General features: G+C 42.4%; 1 protein-coding gene across 12 annotated transcripts in view; it reads right to left on the bottom strand.

Moving 5' to 3' along the window:
* NFYC (nuclear transcription factor Y subunit gamma) overlaps window positions 1-17,518 on the bottom strand; it is a gene marked incomplete at both ends in the record, with an annotated part of 48,662 nt that overhangs the window by 4,412 nt on the left and 26,732 nt on the right. For 4 of the 12 annotated variants that reach the window (XM_084243159.1, XM_084243163.1, XM_084243167.1 and 1 more), the window contains 6 exons: window positions 19-126; window positions 3,343-3,501; window positions 6,650-6,823; window positions 11,661-11,756; window positions 15,095-15,208; window positions 16,504-16,575. In XM_084243159.1, coding sequence (XP_084099285.1) covers window positions 19-126; window positions 3,343-3,501; window positions 6,650-6,823; window positions 11,661-11,756; window positions 15,095-15,208; window positions 16,504-16,575 — 723 coding nt within the window. The remainder of the gene's footprint in view (window positions 1-18; window positions 127-3,342; window positions 3,502-6,649; window positions 6,824-11,660; window positions 11,757-15,094; window positions 15,209-16,503; window positions 16,576-17,518) is intronic. The other 8 variants (XM_084243166.1, XM_084243170.1, XM_084243164.1 and 5 more) reach the window with 8 other exon arrangements.

Below are 17,518 nucleotides of genomic sequence, written 5' to 3'. Positions count from 1 at the left end.
CATCTCTGGTGTACATACCTGTTGAGCATTGGTGGCAAGCGTCTGGATCTGTCCCTGCACAACTTGGGTGCCTGATACAGGCTGGGCTAGGCGAATATACTGCAGTTGGCCAGCATTCAGCTGCACCTAGGGCAAGGGCAGAGACCAACAGACCACAGGAGACTGAGTACAGCCTCAAACAGGCAAACTTCATGACCAGAGATGGTGATCATCCCCGACCCATAACACCAGCCCCCAGCCTTCCAAAGAAGTCTACCCAGAAAAGTTCTTTTTTTAAACAGAATTCAAAACAAAATCGTAACATCCCCACGACACAAAAGAATGTTGTTCTCTGAATGGACTTGGGAAAAAATTTCCAGAGGATCTTGTGATATGTGTGAATAGAGCATGGATGCAACCTCAATATTCACTGACTCTTAGCTGTCTGCTATTTACCTTGGGATTTTATCCCAAGACTGCCTGATATGCTTGGAATGCTTGGACTTAAGTAACCCCCAAGCCCATCTCCACACGCCAGTTCCCAGAACGGCTGAGCTAATATTGAGCAGAGGTCCAGCATCCATCAGGAGCCCAAAGCATCCAGCAGTCACTCCATGCCCGAGCCCAAGCACTGTCCACGCCCATGCTGCATACCTTCAAAGTAAGAATGGCCTGTTAATCTCTCTTTATCCCCAAGAGTCAGCACCTATGGGGGTCTGAGAAATTCTTAGGATCCTTGGTGTTCAGCACTAGCTTTTGGGCAAACACCTCCCAAGGGGAAGCTGAATCAATAAACCTTTTACAGAAAACCCCATCGGGGGAAACCAAAGCTACAAAAATACCCTTAGAGTCCCTCATGCTTAAGACTGAGTTTCAGATAATACAATAATACCACATGCTTCTTTTAATTGTGTGCTAAAAGCCTTAACTCAGGCTCTTAACAGTCCAGTATACCATGAAAGTATTAGTGCTGTGAGCATGAGGATAATGAGTGGACCAAGGCAGTTACAACGTGAAAGAAACTAGGGCTCAGCAGAGAGAACAGCAAGCAGAGGAGGACTGCAGACATTCACACTTGGAATTTGGGGGATGAAAGCGATTCTAAGAGGAGGAGTAGAATGGTCTATTCATTGCAAGGGTGAGCTTCTTAAGGCCTACAGGAAAGTCATGATGCCTTGTCCTGAAGTGAATCTTCTCCTTGCCTTAAAGAGCCAGGTTCACTGCAGGGAACTTTATTTCCATGAGGAAAATGCTGACAGGATGAAGCTGCACTCCTGCATACAGTGTTAAATCAAACTGCTTCGCTTAAACGTCCAGCCTCAAAGACAATTTAACCACCAAAAAAGGACTAAATTCTTGGCAGACAATTCCAGAATTGTCTACTAAAGGTAAGATGGACAAAAATCCAAATCTGTTAAGAATATATGCTTCAAAGAAGACATAATACTGTGAAGGCAAAATACTGTGATCAGGGTCTCCCCTGGCGGTGCAGGTGGTTGAGCGCCACGCTATGAAGCTGTCCGCAGCCTCTGCAGCGCTGGTTCGATCCCGGCCAGCCGGCGAGGGTCCCACATGGCGCTGCAGACCTCTCCTGTCGCACCCGCTGCTCCCCTCAGCAGTGTATTTTGTCAGTCTGCCTGTTCTGTTCCCCGCTTTGTCTCTGGTGAATCCTCTCACCCCCCCGCGCATCTTGTATAAATAAATAAATACAATCTTTAAAAAAAAAACCAACAAAAAAACAAAACTGTGATCTGCAGTCATTTTTCCCCTAAGAATATGTCAAGAGGAACTGCTGAGAAGCCATAACACCAAGCCAAAACTCCCCACTGAATCCCATAATGTGGCTTCCAGGAATAATGTTAAGCTAAGTGTGGGGATGAAGACAGCTAGGTAGAGACTGAGGAAACCTCATCTTTTGATACTGATGGAGGCTGGTCCCAGGAGTCATGAGGACTCCAGCCAAATAACGGGACAGAAGACGATCGCCTTGTTGTGGGAGTGGGGAAAGATGTCCTGCCGGACACAGGGATGGTTTTCACATTTCTCAGTTGTGGGGAGCTCTTTGCATAAACTCAAATGTGACTGAAAAGTTGTTGAGGCAAGAAGCTCTTCTTTCAGGCTTAGGTTTAAACATCTGGTGATGTTCCGCCCCTAGTCTTCCACAAGGATAGGTCTGGGAATCCTCATAGCCTTTTTTACATAAATTACAGAACAAGTAAGTCTACCCTTGGACTTTCTAAAGAGAAGCAAAGTTTCCTTCTGAAGGTCATCACTATTCTCTTGCAGAAATGTGGACTCCTGCAGAAGATACCTAAGCACAGTGAAGACAAGGTTCTGAATTTTGCAATAAATCTGTGCTAAATTTCTGTGTCCAAAAGGATTTAAAAACACTAAGTTAAAGTTATTACAAAGTAGGAACCCCTTCTCTGGCTTAAATGAACATGTTTTGGTGCCTTCACATGCAAAATGAAAACCACTCAAGAGAGAAGTTGATGGCCGGAACAATAAGGCAAGGAACCTGGAATTGATTGGGGTGAGGGAAGATTCGATAGAGATTCTCTGGACAAAGAGAGCAATGTACAATCCACTGGCCTGTTACTTTTTAACTAAATGAGAACAGTTCCAAAAACAGAGTTGAGAATACTTTCCTAATTTTTTTCAAAGAGGACGTGGTTAACCAAGTCCAAGTGAGTTTCTATATCTGCCTACGCTGCATTTACAATAGGAAGGGCAAGAGGCAAGAAACAGAAGGATTACTGCACCAAGTCACTCACTTTCCACATTTTTCGGTGACAAAATGACCAATGTATAGACAGCAAGTGTTAAAAGACAACGGATGTTCTTTTTTTCTTCAGAAGAACAAGTACATGTAAAAAACCCAACAACTCTAAGAAATGAAATCCCTCTAGGCACACAGGAAGCAGCAGTCCACAGTGAAGGAATGGAGAAGTTAAATGAAAGCCAAAAATACACTTTGCTCCAGGCTCCACTGGGAACTGACTCATGAATATGCAACAAGTGTATTTATGGCCTTCCCTACACACCTCCCTCTTATTCTCTGCTAATCAAAAGACAGGATTGCCTCACAGGGCCGTTAGGCCTTGCCATGAAATAGTGGTTACAATTTCTCTTGCATAGGTGGAATGAGGGGAAATCGAGAAGAGTTACCCCAAATGATGAACCTGAACCCCTGAACCTGGATTAAAGAAAAGCAGTGAGTAAACAGTGAAGCAGATAGTGGTTTGGGATAACAGGAATATAGACCGAAGAGAACGCGTGTGAGAAAGAGAGAAATCTCTAAGTATCTCCTGTTTCAGCACTGAGTACAGTGCCACAAGGATGTCGAAGCAGAGTAGGGCTTACCGGGATCTGCTGGATCTCTCCCGTGTTCGTGATGATCTGCTGCATCACCTGCATGGTCTGTCCAGTACCACTCTGGGCCTGCTGGGCTTGACCCTGTGGCTGGGCCTGGACAATCTGCACCTGCTGACCTTCTCCAACCTGCATGGTCACAGGTGTGGTCTGTAAGGAAAAGTCATGAGTCATGAGAAGCTGACTGAGCTCTGGCTCAGAGCCTATAGACTTCCCAAGGGGTTAATGAGCACTTAACTAGGTGCAACCCCCTCCAGGAATATCTTAACTCATCTCAACACCAAGAGCAATCTTCAACCTAGAGTCCTGTGGGGACTGCTCATCTTAATCTCCAAAATAAAAGGAGGAAAAGTCAACTGAATTTTTAGGCTCAAAGTACAAAAAATTTGCCTAGGCCCCAAACGTCTATTTCAAATAAAACTTTTCGCAGCCCCTTTAATGATTTTCATACAGTACAAAAGAATTAAAAGCAACTATGACCGTTCACTTGAGAAATGGCCAAAGTCAAGTCTGGAGCAGGTGAATTTGAGGGCAAACTAAGTAGAAAGTGGGGTCAGTATGAATTTACTAAGTACAGGATGCTGGGCATCTTCTTAGGCATGCAAGGCATTAGAAGGAGAAAAAAGTGCACATGGCTTCATCCCCATTCAAGCAGCACAGCCACTCCAGCCCACACCAGCCAGCTGGCTGCTTGAGATCATAACACAGCTTCCCATGGGAGAGGCAAACACTTAGAAGATACTGGACACAAAGACATGGATCTTAACTGAGACTACCCCTAAGTTACAGAATTTAAGAAAGCAAAAATTTTTACATTCTAGAAACAGGAATCTCAGATTCAAGAAATTTCTATCGAATGCAAATGGCCTGGAAGATTCTGTATTTCTTACATACTTAGTGGATTACAGTCTCATGAAACCAGCTCCTTTGAAAGACAGTAAAGATTTGAACTGTCAAAGGGTCCGTCAGTAATTTCTTGGATTCACAAAATTTCAGCCCTAGATGTAACAGATAACCTAAAGCAGTGAGTCCAGCCTATCTTGCTCCTCTGGTGGTGGTAGTGCAAGGAGGGTGGCATCCCACCCAACCCCCAATTTGGATATGATCTTTCCCCATCTGAATTAAGAATCACCTCAATAAGAACTCTGGGCATCTGAATGAGCCATGGGCTTCAGTTGATGCTGCTAGTCTGATAAGCTTACATTCGGATGGCACAGGGCTACTGTGCTTCTAAAGGTACAAGGGGAGGCGATATGTTCTGGGAACTACAGATGAGATTCAAGGAATTACTAGGTAAGGAGAAATTACTACAAACTGGAGGAACATAGGGGAGAACGAGAACAAGGATCTCTGTAAAAATACAAGCAGTGGACTAGGACAATATCTCCTGTTCTCACACCACAATCTTTAACTTGTTCTATTTGGGAAAATGTCTAGGAATTAAGTCTCCAACTCTATGAAAGAGAACACAAGGTTCACTTTACCAAGAAATGCTGTCCTTCCAACATTAATATGTAGTCTGTCCTGCAAAGGACATTCCATCATTAATATGTAGTCTGTCCTGCACTCAATTTAAAATAGCCATTACTACTGACTGCTCCAGAGAAGTGTGACACAGCACAAGGACACCTGAACCAGCAGGACAGTGAAATAACTACTGGGAGATGCTGGAAGAGACCAACTTCACCATCCTTACACAAGCCTTATCAGTTCCAAGCTGAGCAGTCTGGGATGGCAGAGAAGAGGATAGATGAAATTCTTGCTGACTAAAAAAAAAATGCATACTGCCAACTCATCACTGTACTGTATCAACTCAATTTTCCCAAGAGGATTTCCAAGGTATTTCCAAATCATTTCAGGAAAATGAGGGCTTGTGTTAGCATGGCAGCTGTCAAATCATTTATGCTATGCCCTACTCTTAGGACTCAACAGCCATGAGCTTCTTAGGACCATCAGCCACTCAGAACCATTCCTTGGCAGACTCTTATTTCACTCTGTAAAGGGATAAAACCTTTGGCAGGTGAAGCTCTCAGCACTGCTGAGGCACAAGCATTAGCCAGAGAAGGTCCTGGAGGCATCACAGCACAGTGAATACCTTGAGGCAGGGACTAGCTGTGATCATCTTTGAACCCTTCCTGCCTAGCACAGAGTATGGCCAAGTGCTAGCACTCAATAAATTTGTTACATGGATAAAAAGAATGAACAGGAAATTAACCCTAAAATCCTAATAGTTAAAGCTACCTCCATCCAAATTTTTTTTCTTCTGAGCAAATCTCTCTTTACTAGAATATACAAGGTTGCCTAGGACGTGTCCTCTATCTTTTTAGACTGTGTTCCCCTATGTTAACTACACCTTCCCACCACTCCCTGTGCTGTTTCTCATCTCTAAGCCTTTGCTTATGTTGTGTGCTCTACTGGGAAAGCCCTCCTTCTCCTCTTTATTTGATGAATTTCCACCATCCCTTCTAATATCATTCCCTTCAGGGAACATTCTCTGACACTCTCTCCTACCACCTCCCTCACGTCTTTGTTAGGTACTCCTTTTGAGGTATTCTCATAAGTCCCTCTACACAATCCAAAGAATAACTTACACTTTTCACATAGAGGTATAATCTTTAAGTACTTGTAGTCCTAATTGTGAATACTTAACAATAGGGACTGTTTTATTCATGCTATGTCCCAACACACAGCATAGGGCTTCATCCGTAGAGATGCACAAAGTATGATGAATAAGTTAATGATTAGAACTGAAACTGGGAATCTGGATTCAGAACTCAGAGAATGGAGTTCTCTGAAGTCTCTCATGATACCTGACAAATATGAATGTTACTGCTCTCATGGGGAGTAAAAGAATCTTCTGATTACTATTATAAAAAAGTCTCTTGACACAAACATGGAGGAAGACAGAAATGACGGGAAGAAGGGGAGGAGGTGTGCGGGATGACAATGATTCCAATTCTGGTTTAAGTACACAAACATGACAGGCATGGAGTCCACTTAAAATGCCTTCAACAGAGATGCCACCACTATTCATGGGACCATTACTGAGCTATTTTTCCTTCTAAAATTTTTAAACTCATAGGGATCTTGTCCACTGCAGCACTTTCCTCATTTGACCCACAAGGAAAGTAGGTGAGGTGAGGGTGACATGTCACCTCAGTGGGGAAAGGCCCAGTTTCGAGACTTCAAACCCAGTACTCTAACTTGCCTCCCTGCCCTAGTCCTGCTTTTCCCATCCAAACTTCGGTACTGTCTTGCTGGGCAGGCACAGGTACAGCACCCTCCACAGCTCACAAACCTGGCCTTGTTGTGGCTGTGCGATGATGATCTGGCCTGGCTGGATAGTGGTTGTGGAGCTGGTGGTCTGTTGACCTTGTTGCTGCCCCTGGACTTGGACGGCGGTGGGCTGCTGAGCCAGCGTGAAGTAGTACTGGACAGGCTCGGCAGGAGTCACAGACTGGCGCACCTCCTCCTGTGGGGTAGAAGGAGAGGCAGGTAAGAGGAAAAGAATCGACTCAGCAGCCGCCACAGTGAATTTCCATTCTTCCCCCAAACTGGCTCTGTGCAGTTGCCTGCTGAATGCTGAGCTCTCCACATTTGAAGCCAAGGGAAAGTGGAATTCGAAGAGACCAGTTGTGCTAAATCAAACTAAAAATAACAGATTCCATAGGCTTCACAAAATATACAGCCAATTTTCTGAAGTACAGAGTAATCACCCATTGCGTGATGAGTTGCAAATGGGCAAATAATTACCGTAACTAAAAACCACGCACCAGCAGTGCTTGTCAGTAAATGCTGTCAAGGCTTGGGATCTGAGAACAGTGCTAATTGCAAGCACTGGGAAGATGCTACCCAAACTTCATGCTTACAGGCCGGCTCCGAATCTCCCAAACAGACAGCACTTGCCTTCTTTTGTTCCCACCACCTCAGAGAGGACTAAGCAGAGAAAAGGCAAACAGGGCTTTTCCAGGGTTGGAATTTTAGATTCCAGTGTCAGGATCTACAGCACTGGTGGGCAAGTGCCCAGCTTTTGGCAGCACATTAAGGGTTCTAAGGTCACTGAGAACCACTTCTATCCAGCGTCACCTCTGGTTCTGGTTGTACTTAGCCACAGAAGCGCAACCCAGGGGGCCTGAGGACAGCTCTCCGCTGGGGTGCTGCCTTGGCTGACTAGGGAGGTGACATTCTGTCCGATCTGCAGGGTGAAGAGACTGTTTCTTCTTCAGCTGATGTTTTCCATGGCAGAAGGAGTAAACAACCCTCTCCCAGCCACCTTGAGCTCACAGCTGAGAGTGTAGGATGTTTACACACACTACAGCATGGTTACAGCCTGAGGGTCCAGAGCTGGTCAGTCCCTGACCTCTGACACAGAGGTCGGCGTCTGCTCCGGAGGGCCCAGTGACACACGGTGCCCCTGTCTGGGACAACAAGAACAACAAAAACATACAACCACTTGGGCTGAATGAACAAAAATATCAGCTAAGTTTACTCCCTGGTTCTGGGCTAAGTTTGCCAGGTTCAAGGAAAGAGGAAAAGACACTTCTTACACCCTGTAGACTGCCTCCAGCTCCCCAAAGTGACATTTACAGAGTTGGTACTGATTCTATCCCCTCACTAGATGAGCTGCCCTGATCTGTGCTTCCATAGTTCTTTCCTTACACTGTTTTGTACTTGCTTATTAAACACTTTGCCTTCCCTGCTAGAATGGAAGCCCTATGAGGGCAAGTCTAGCTCTTTTTTGCTCCCCAATATCCATACTATCCACTCCTTTGAAGGCACTCAATAAGTACTTACTGAATGATGAATGGGTTTATAGAGCCAGACAGACAGGTGGAGGTAAGCAAGTACTTCTTTTTTATAACTTAAGTTGGCAGCAATGACAAGTTTCTTGAATAGAAAAAGAGTTCCTAAATTCTCTTTTGCTACCTCTAAGATTCTGAGGCCACAGTGTAGGGAGAAGCTCATTTCCCCTATAGGACAGGGCTGGCTATTCTTTTGCTTGCCTGGTGAATGGGGGCCAGGACACTAAAATGAACTGATAATACATAGTCTTTGAGAAACTTAGATTTCTGCATGACAGGGTTCCCCGACTGCCAACCACTCAGCCTGGGCACTCTTGTAACATTCTGGGTTTCTAACCTAGTTCTCAAACATAAACCAGCTTTCTAAGTTAATGCTTTCTGTGCTACGGATCCAAACAGTTCTAACCCTGAATATGTTTATGCTAAGAAAAGGTAGTCTCCTTTTCATTTTCAACTAGGTTTCAGTTTCCAGAACAATTTAACAATGACAATGTCATCTCCATTTCAGCTCCAACTTCTCCCCATTATAAAGGTCAGCCTATCAACTAGCTCTTGGCTATAGCAAACATAAAATACCGATATTCTCCTTAGCCAAGAAAACAGAGACTGACAGCTCTTTTCAAAGCTCTTAAAATAAGTTCAATGTATTTTATTTTCCACTGAGAGGTCCCTTCCCAATTTATTAAAAAAAGAAAAATCAATCAATACAGTCCAACCTAACTTGGAAAAGCTCTTGGGTGATGAAAGGATAGAGAGGACCAAGACCCCAGAACCAACTTGTGGAAGTCAGACAGCAGGAAGACACTTACTATTTCCTAGCCTTGACGTGTGATTATTCTGTCTCCAGTTATTCCTGACTGCAGCTGATGTGCAATTGAGTATGCTCTTGTTACCAGACAAAAAGCAAACCTTTTAAATACTCCCTCAGAAACCAAAACACCCACTGCCAAAACCTGAGAGCAGGGAGAGTATCTTCATGTCTTGTGTCTACTATACCCTCTTGAATACCTTCTTGAATTGTGTATCTACCAGGCAGTGTCCAGGACACTGAGTTTCAAGTAGTGATACCTAGGTTTGTGTTTTTAAGACAAGGTATGACTGTTATCAAATCACTGGAATGGAAGGAATCATCTCTAAGGTTCTTCTATATTACAAAGACTCATTATTCTGCCAATGGAGGTCAAGCTAGCAAGGGAATGATTATGCTTGATTTAAAGAAATGGGTGAAGAGAAAATGACATTTCAATGGGCAGGAACTTTCAACTCATAGCTTTAGTGGAGGTAGAAGTCAGGCCTCAACTACCTTCTGCTTTGCAATAGTCTTTACTTGCTTCCCTGAAGAACAAGAGAAATTCCCTAGCATCTTTGAGAAGTCAAGGGCCTTAGATCCACAAGTCAGTATTTCCTTTCCCCAGCAGTGGAACATCACCCAAAATGCTAAAACAATCTCCACTTGACTGCACCAATCCAGAAAGGGGCACTTGCCCAGTTTTAGTAGTGGCCTCCCCAACCAGGGGGCTTGCCCTGTAGTAGCCTCAGAAGTAGAGACTAACAACCACCACCAGAGAAGAGCAGTATCACCTCCTAGGGCTATCACTACAGTGCTGTGCAGCCAGCCCTAAATTAGAAAAAAGTGCATCTGCTTCAGTAGCAAGAGTGAATTGCTGCCTCCTTCAGAAAGGGTGAGTTTTGGAGAGTAGGCGCTTTTAAAGGACTTAAGGAGGTGCCAGGCAATTTGGAGCTTGGGAAAACTTCATGTCTACAGAGGATTAAAAGTGCTATCTTAGAATTTCAGGCCAGCTTTTAGCAATCTCAACCTTTCAAAGGCCAGGCAGCAGCTGTCCCGAATAGGACGCCGATCAATGACTTGAACACCCACAAAGAACTGAATCCAGGCAGCAAGGAGCCGGTTCAGCTAGACATGCTTTAAAAGATGGATCATAGCACTTTGAGTCAGGCTAGGATGGAACAAGGAGCTGACACCCTGAGAGAGTGAAGCACTGAGGACTTTGGAGAAAAGGAAAGGACATGACCAATCCTCCCAGCCAGCTGGTTTAGCAGGTTGCCCACAGAGAACAAACAGGAGTTAGCACAAGTGTTGAGCAAGGCCTGATTTTGTCACAAAGCTCACCAGTTGGTTTTTAAAAGGAGCTTAGCTTCTGAAACAAACTCCAACAAGTAGTGCAGATGTGTGGTTTCATTTGTTTTGAAGGAAGAGAAGTGGTCTGAGTTCTTGTAGTGACTTCTCAGGGAGGAGGGAAGTACCCCAAGAGGAGGAATTGAGCCTGTGGGCACACCCTGCTATGTCTCAAAGGTGATGCACAGCCGGGGACGACCGTGGCAGCCTGCCGCTGTAAACATCCGACTGAAAGCTCCTCTGAACACCTTACAGCTTCCAGTCAAGGATGTTTACAGTAGCAAAGACTGCCCAGAAAGAACGGAGACGTAGTGAAGCTCTAGTAAGGAGGTGACAGAGGAGTTGCTAGTCCAAAGGCCCCTAGGCAGGGTCAGGATCACAAGTGTCCTTTAGGATGCCCACTTCTATACTCTGCTGGTTATTAATCTAAGATAGCATGGGAGAATGGTTGTCACTGAATAATTATAAGGATAATATACTATGAAATAATTCATTAAAAACACAATTGTATTAGCAATATAAAGCAAGCAGAACAAGGTACAGTTTTGCTCTTGCCACAGTCACTGTTCCCAAAGTGTTTCTACTATTTCTTGTGAGTCATGCAATCTCATAAAACAATGAGCTATACAGGACAAGCGTCCACTACAATTCCAGTTCAGAGTTGTATGCACCCAAAGTACTGAAAACAATCGGTGTGGAGAGGGGAAGGCAGAAGAGAGGGAAAGTCAGATATTCACATTCTTTCTCATGATAGCTTAGAAAATGGTTTAAGTGGTGGTTCTCAAGTTTAGATGCACACTGAATGCATCTGGGGAACTTTAAAAAGTACTGATGCCGGGGCCTCTCCCTCACAGACTGATTCAGCTAGTGTGGGGTGGAACCTGGGCAATGGTATTTTTTTTAACCCTAACAGGTGATTCCATGCGTAACCAGCGCACTATACAGAGAACCACTATATAGAGAAACTAGCGTAAGGAAAGACCGAAGCCCACTCACTCCAAACACCACTGTGCACTCCGAGAAGCCACTTCTTGAAGATCTACAATCTCTAACTCCCTGGGAATACACCCCATGCCAGATTAAGAACTCTAATAGACATCCTAAGATATCTTGAAATGAGCTTCACTTTACTGTTCATAACTCAAGTTTTTAATTTCATTTTGTCTATTTTCATTAAAATACCACCTCAGAGGCAGTGAGTTAAAAGTACCCATAAATGAGAAACAGAAGGAGATGTTACAGATGGATCTGGTCTAGAGAAGAAGCAAAAGGAATAGCATATGACTGTGCTGAGAGGGGAAAAGAAGCGTATTTGACACCGGTGTGCAAGGTGCTCTTCAGTCAGCAGCAGCAAAGTCTTCCCAGCTCACCTGACGCTTTGGAGGTTTCAGTTCATCTCTTGGAACAATATCGATGAGAAAGTCAAACTGATCAAATTTTGTAATTGCCATGGCGATATCATTCCTCTGGAACAAAGAAAAGCACAGTGAAAAATTAGACTGGGGAGAAATGAGTTCACCTGGCTTTATACCTTCCAAGTTACAACTAAGATAAGAGTATGGCTTCTAAGCCAAACTGAATATCCGTGGCCAAGTCTATAGCTGAAAAAGGCACAGTCAGAACTTCAAATGATCAGACATGATGGGCAGACATCAACAAATAAGAAAGATGCGCAGCTCATGCTCTACAAACTGGAGATCAAGCCTCTGACAACTACTACCCCTGCTCCAAGGTGGGCCCCACAATTGTTAAATTATCATCCTCCTGCTAAAGGTGTCCAAATTCAGCAACTGCACCTGGCAGGTTTCAGGTCATTCCGTGGTCAGCAGGGTTAGGCTATCATATAATCTTACAGTCTTCTTAGGGTGTAAATATTTTGAATTTTGGCTCAAAAATAGTATAATTTATTTTGAATCTCTGGCTGAAATCCTAATTCATTTACTTTTGGCAAAAATTTCTAGTCATTAGATCTATATATGTTAGTTCTCACAAGGCTACAATTTTTATTTTGGAATTCAAAATCATACTATTAAATTTATGATTTTAATCTTTTTAATGTGATGTGAATATTGTAAATGTGAAGTAACCAGACTAGAGAGCGGTAGGTGTGAGTAGAGAACACGGGATTCAGCTGACTAATGATACTGAAACGAAGGCCTGCCTTCTCCTGGGTTCTTTCTAAGAGTGACATTCCCCTGCTTTAAATAATTTTTTAAAAGATTTCTTATTAAAAACCAACATTTTATGTATACTTAAAATTTGTGTACTTCACTGTAAGAAAATTTTAAAGCAAAAGAAAAGAAGAGAAATAGTGAATTCTAGTGAACAAAATGCATGCTGAAGTATTTAGGAGAAAATAAACTTAGGAATACATTTAAAAATAGCTTACTTGACAGAGGGACAGATATGGAAATAAAACAAATAAAATGTTAACAGTAGGCTCTAACTTGTGAGCCTGTAGGTGTTCACTCTAAGTGTTGCTTATGTTTGAAATTTTTCAGTGAAATGTTGGGAAAGTCAACATACTAACAGAAATCCCTAGCAACCTCTACACATCACCTTTCAAGAGGTGACTCATCAGACAAAACATGAGGGGATGGAAATTTTCTGCTTTTTCCTTCACTTGTCAGATGGCCTCAAGCCACTGAAATGCAAAACTCTAGTCTACCCTTCTTGCCAACCACTAGCTTGATAATAAACCCTCCCAACCGAAGCAGGGCACATCTTAAGGGTGCCAGGACTCTTTTAAGATTAATACGATATAGTATCACATTCTTGATGATGTCACCTACTCAAGTTATCTAAACGGCTAACTATAGATGGAATGAGGGGGAAAAAAGGAAAAGAGATAATCACCTCCAAACATATACTCAAGAATTCACAGTGTTTTGGAAATACAGCTATATTTAAATTGCTATTTTCAACATTTTTATTTTGTGCTTTTTAATGCTAACATTTTACTAAATTTCTCATATTCAGTAAAATGCAGAAATCTAAAACACAGCTTGATAAATTTTTAATAAACATAGGCAACCAGGTAGCTATCACCCAGATAAGAAAATAAAGTTTCCTTCTGTCTCTTTCCAGTCAATCAGCCGCTCCCCAATCTGAGGCAACCATAACCCTGGTATCTATTTCCTGATATCTATTGATGAAGTGCTACAAATTTTTTCCTCTGCTTTCTTTTGCTTAACACAGTATTTCTGAGATTCATCCATGCTGTATGGATCAATCATTTGTTTTTACTGTTGAGCAGTAATCCATTTTATGAATATATTAATTTACTTACATATTGTCATTTTGATGGGTTTCTAGTTTTTTGGCTATTATAAATAAGGTTGTCAATGAACACTCTGGGGTGAATACCTAGGTCACAGAAACTGTATTAGAAAGTGCCAATCAGTCTTTCAAGTTATTGTACCACTTTTCATTTTGACCAGCAACACAAGTTCCAGTCACTCCTCCTCCTCACTGACATAGGTATTGTCCGTTTTTTATTTTAACCATTCCATATTATAGTGGGTATGCTTTCAATGTATCTTCTGGATGACAAATGATACCTTTTCATATGCTTACTTGTTATCTGTGTATCTTCTTATTTGAAGGGCCTGTCCGAGTATTTTGCCCACTTTATTTTTTAATCTAAACTGATCTTGAAGGAAGTTTTAACTGAATCTCTCTAGACTCATGGACATTTAAAGGAGCATAAAGTAATTTCTCAATGTGTAGCTGAACTAGAATGTAGGTTGCCCAAGGGTGGGGACTTAAGTCTGTTTTGATTATTACTCCCCCAAATCTAGAACAGAATTTGGCAAGTTATTAAGTATTCAATGAATATTTGTAGAAAAGTAAATAAACACATGCAAAATTTTCAATTTTAGGGGTGAAAGGAAACAAGGAGAAAATTATTCACTTTCTTGACTGTTAATTATCAGGAGACTTTCAGATGCCATCACTGCCTTATATCTGACACACCCTTCCTCTTACATCTGGACAATCTTTCCCAGAGAGCAAGGATCTGGCTTTTGAGAAGAGGCCCTCTAAAGAGTCAATGACCAAGGGATCTTCATACAATAGGAATGCTGATCTGCTGAATCAAAATACAAAGAAAACAATAACAAAGAAGGAAAAGATTCCCAGGAAAGCAGACAGAATAGGTTGGCTAATGGGCCTCCCCTGGTGGTGCAGGTGGTTGAGCCCTGTGCTGTGAAGCTGTCCGCAGCCTCTGCACCGCAGGTTCAATCCCGGCCGGCCAGCGAGGGTCCCACATGGCGCGGCAAACCTCTCCTGCCTTGCCCGCTGCTCCCCTCAGCAGTGTATTTCATCAGTCTGCTTGTTCTGTTCCCCGCTGTCTCTGGTGAATCCTCTCACCATCCCACGCATCTGGCCTGTACCCCGGTTGTTGTATAAAATAAATAAATAAATCTTTGAAAAAAAAAAGAATAGGTTGGCTAATAATGCTAGTGAGACTAATTCTCCCTATAACTGTTCTTTCCTGGAGTCTCTCAAGGCTTCTGACCAAAAGTTTTTTACATCTGGAAATAGGTAAGTATCAATTTAGCCTCTGTTTATAGTGAGGGCTTACTAAGTGGACTTCAGTCACTGAGCTGTGAAAACCATGACAGAATTAGAAATTAAGGTTCTTGGGGAAATACTATCATGGCTATAGGATATGCCTGCTTCCCAACAGACAATTACACATATCATCTTGAAATGGAAAACCTTTGGTCCAAAGTCATATAAGAGAAGGAGTCAAAGGCAGTTGCTTGCCCAGTTTCCCCATGTTGTGAGGCTACAACATTACCTGCAGAGTCCGTCGCTTGTTGTCCTCTGTGTGGATCCAGGCTCGAAGAGTCAACTCTGTGATAAAAATCTGGGCTGCCTTGGCAAAGAGCACAGGGGCTTCTGCACTGATCATCTGCAACAAACGCAGGCCCTCCCTGTCAGTCACCAGCAAGTAGTTCAATCCAGTCAGTCTGCTCTTGCCTCATGTCCTGCCATAGGACTATGGGGCAAGGGCTGGAAAGGTGGTAGCCTTAAGAGATTCCCAAGTAAAATAAATCCACAAGTAGGGACAAAGTAGATAACAGGTAGAAGGAGGGATGAGGGGAAAAGAATACTTATTTATCTAGCACCTACCATGCATTTCCTTACAGGCTTTAGGAGCAGGGAAGTGATGTGCCCAAAGACAGTAAGAGGCAGTTTAGGTTCTAACCCACAGAGACAATGTGGGAAAGAGAATGAGTTTGAAAGTCAGTGAATTTAAGTAAAATCCCAGATTTCCTATCCGTGGGGGCTTTATTTATCACATACTGAAAAAGAGGCTAACTTTCCAGTGTTGTGGGAGTTGAATGAGATAATATACCTAAAAGCACCCAGCACAGGGCCTGGAACATAGTAAGTGGTCATGTAATTGCCTTGCTGTGTCTACTTTCAAGTTCAAGTTCTTGGTCAAACAAGGCTCTGAGTCCTTGGTGAGGCAGTCTATGCAGAACAGAGCTTTGGGAAGAACTCTGGAGTTAAGGAAACAGAAATGGAGGACGGGGATGGCACTTAACCTTCATGTCTATTTCCCACTCTATAAAATGGAACAATTCTTCTTAGTCTATCACATTTTGCAAAGGTTCTATAAGGAGGAAATAAGCTAATAAAGGAAGATTGCTATGAACTATTAGCTTTCTATACAAATACAAGAGAATTAATTTTGAATAGTAAAGAAAAACAGTTGTTCTTTTCAGGAGAGTCATAACCTCAGGTGGATGCCTAGGACTGCAGAAGCGGTCACCCCCAAGTAAATCCACTCACAAGCATAATTCATGTAAAACAACTCACAAGTCAAAAAGTAGAGCATCATTATTAAACATTTCTTAGAGTTCAGATCAACAAGCTAGAAGTTGTAATATGTTACTAAGAAGATGGCACCTATTGATTTGATGATACACATTTATCTTACATGTTGAAAAGAATTAGGTAATTCAAAAGCAAAAACTCGGCATCTAGACAACACGGTATCTCTAATTTTCAAAGATGTGCCATATAATAATTAAAACTATTCCATTTCAGCCAACATAACAATATTAGACAAGACCCAAATAAAATAGGCAATAACTGTATTTCCATTTTTGTTTAATTAAACTTTGAGCTCTAGAGAAATGAGCAATAACCTATCCATTGCCTTAGCTTTAATGTGAATAAAAATGAATGTGAATTCACCTTCACATCTTCATCCAATTTCATAATCTTCTTAATACGAGCCAGTGGGAGTTCCTGAACTCGGAAATCTTTCTGAAATGAGCAACAAGAAGTACATTCATGGTGGAGAAAACCAACAGAGCACAACAGGTAGCAGGAAATACACCAATGGGTTAGCCCCTTATTTTAGGAAATATGGCAGGAGAGGCGGTACAGATGAAATGAAGAAAATTCAATTTCCAGAGCAAAATTTTTCTTCACTAATGCATAACTTCAAATATTAAAGGGTTTTAGGATAAACTTTCATGGCTTGTAATAGTGTCCCCATGAAAAGTAGCCCAGAAACAATAATCAGATTCTCTGCCAGGACAATACAAAGGTGCATTATGGGTGTCTCCCCCCCATCTCCCCCCCCAAAAAAGTTTACCAATCTGCAAATGCAAATTAAAATGAGGTTTTTGCCTCTGTGGGATTCCTCTAAATTTCCAATTCTTCTGTTCAGGGATTATGAGGGCAAGTGCCAACAGCACCTGACCACCAAGCCTGACAGTTGTCTTCAGTCAGTGGGTACTGGCTACTTCTGACCTTTGCACTAACCTGACACCAGAAATAAAGAGAGGAGGCCCCTTTCCTATCACAGCAGCCAAGGTCTTGTCTCCAAAATTTGTGTGAGGTAGGGATGGGAGTAGAAGAACATGGAAAAAGGGTGAGGGTGAATTTATCAGCTGCCTCTTAGGAGCAGCATTGCCACATAATTTTACTGCAAACAGAATTTAGGAAAGGGGTTTTCAACGAGCATGCCTAAGTTATTTGCAATTTAAGTCCTTTTTTGTTCTATTTTGATACTATGGTATTTAAACCCATTCCCTAATAATGGATGCAACTCTAGAAATACAAATCAATTCTGAGTTTCATAGATCCAATGAATAGAAAAGTGCAATGGCAGATTAGCTAAAATCAGCAAAATCTCTATTGGGACTAGGTGTCAAGTGATTGATTCTATAAGTGGTCTGAAATGTGACTCACCAAATCCAAT

Source organism: Talpa europaea (genome assembly GCF_964194135.1).
Source record: "Talpa europaea genome assembly, chromosome: 9".
NCBI classification, from domain to species: domain Eukaryota; kingdom Metazoa; phylum Chordata; class Mammalia; order Eulipotyphla; family Talpidae; genus Talpa; species Talpa europaea.
Note: the sequence above shows the minus strand (reverse complement) of the source record. Positions and strands in the feature narration are given on the sequence as shown.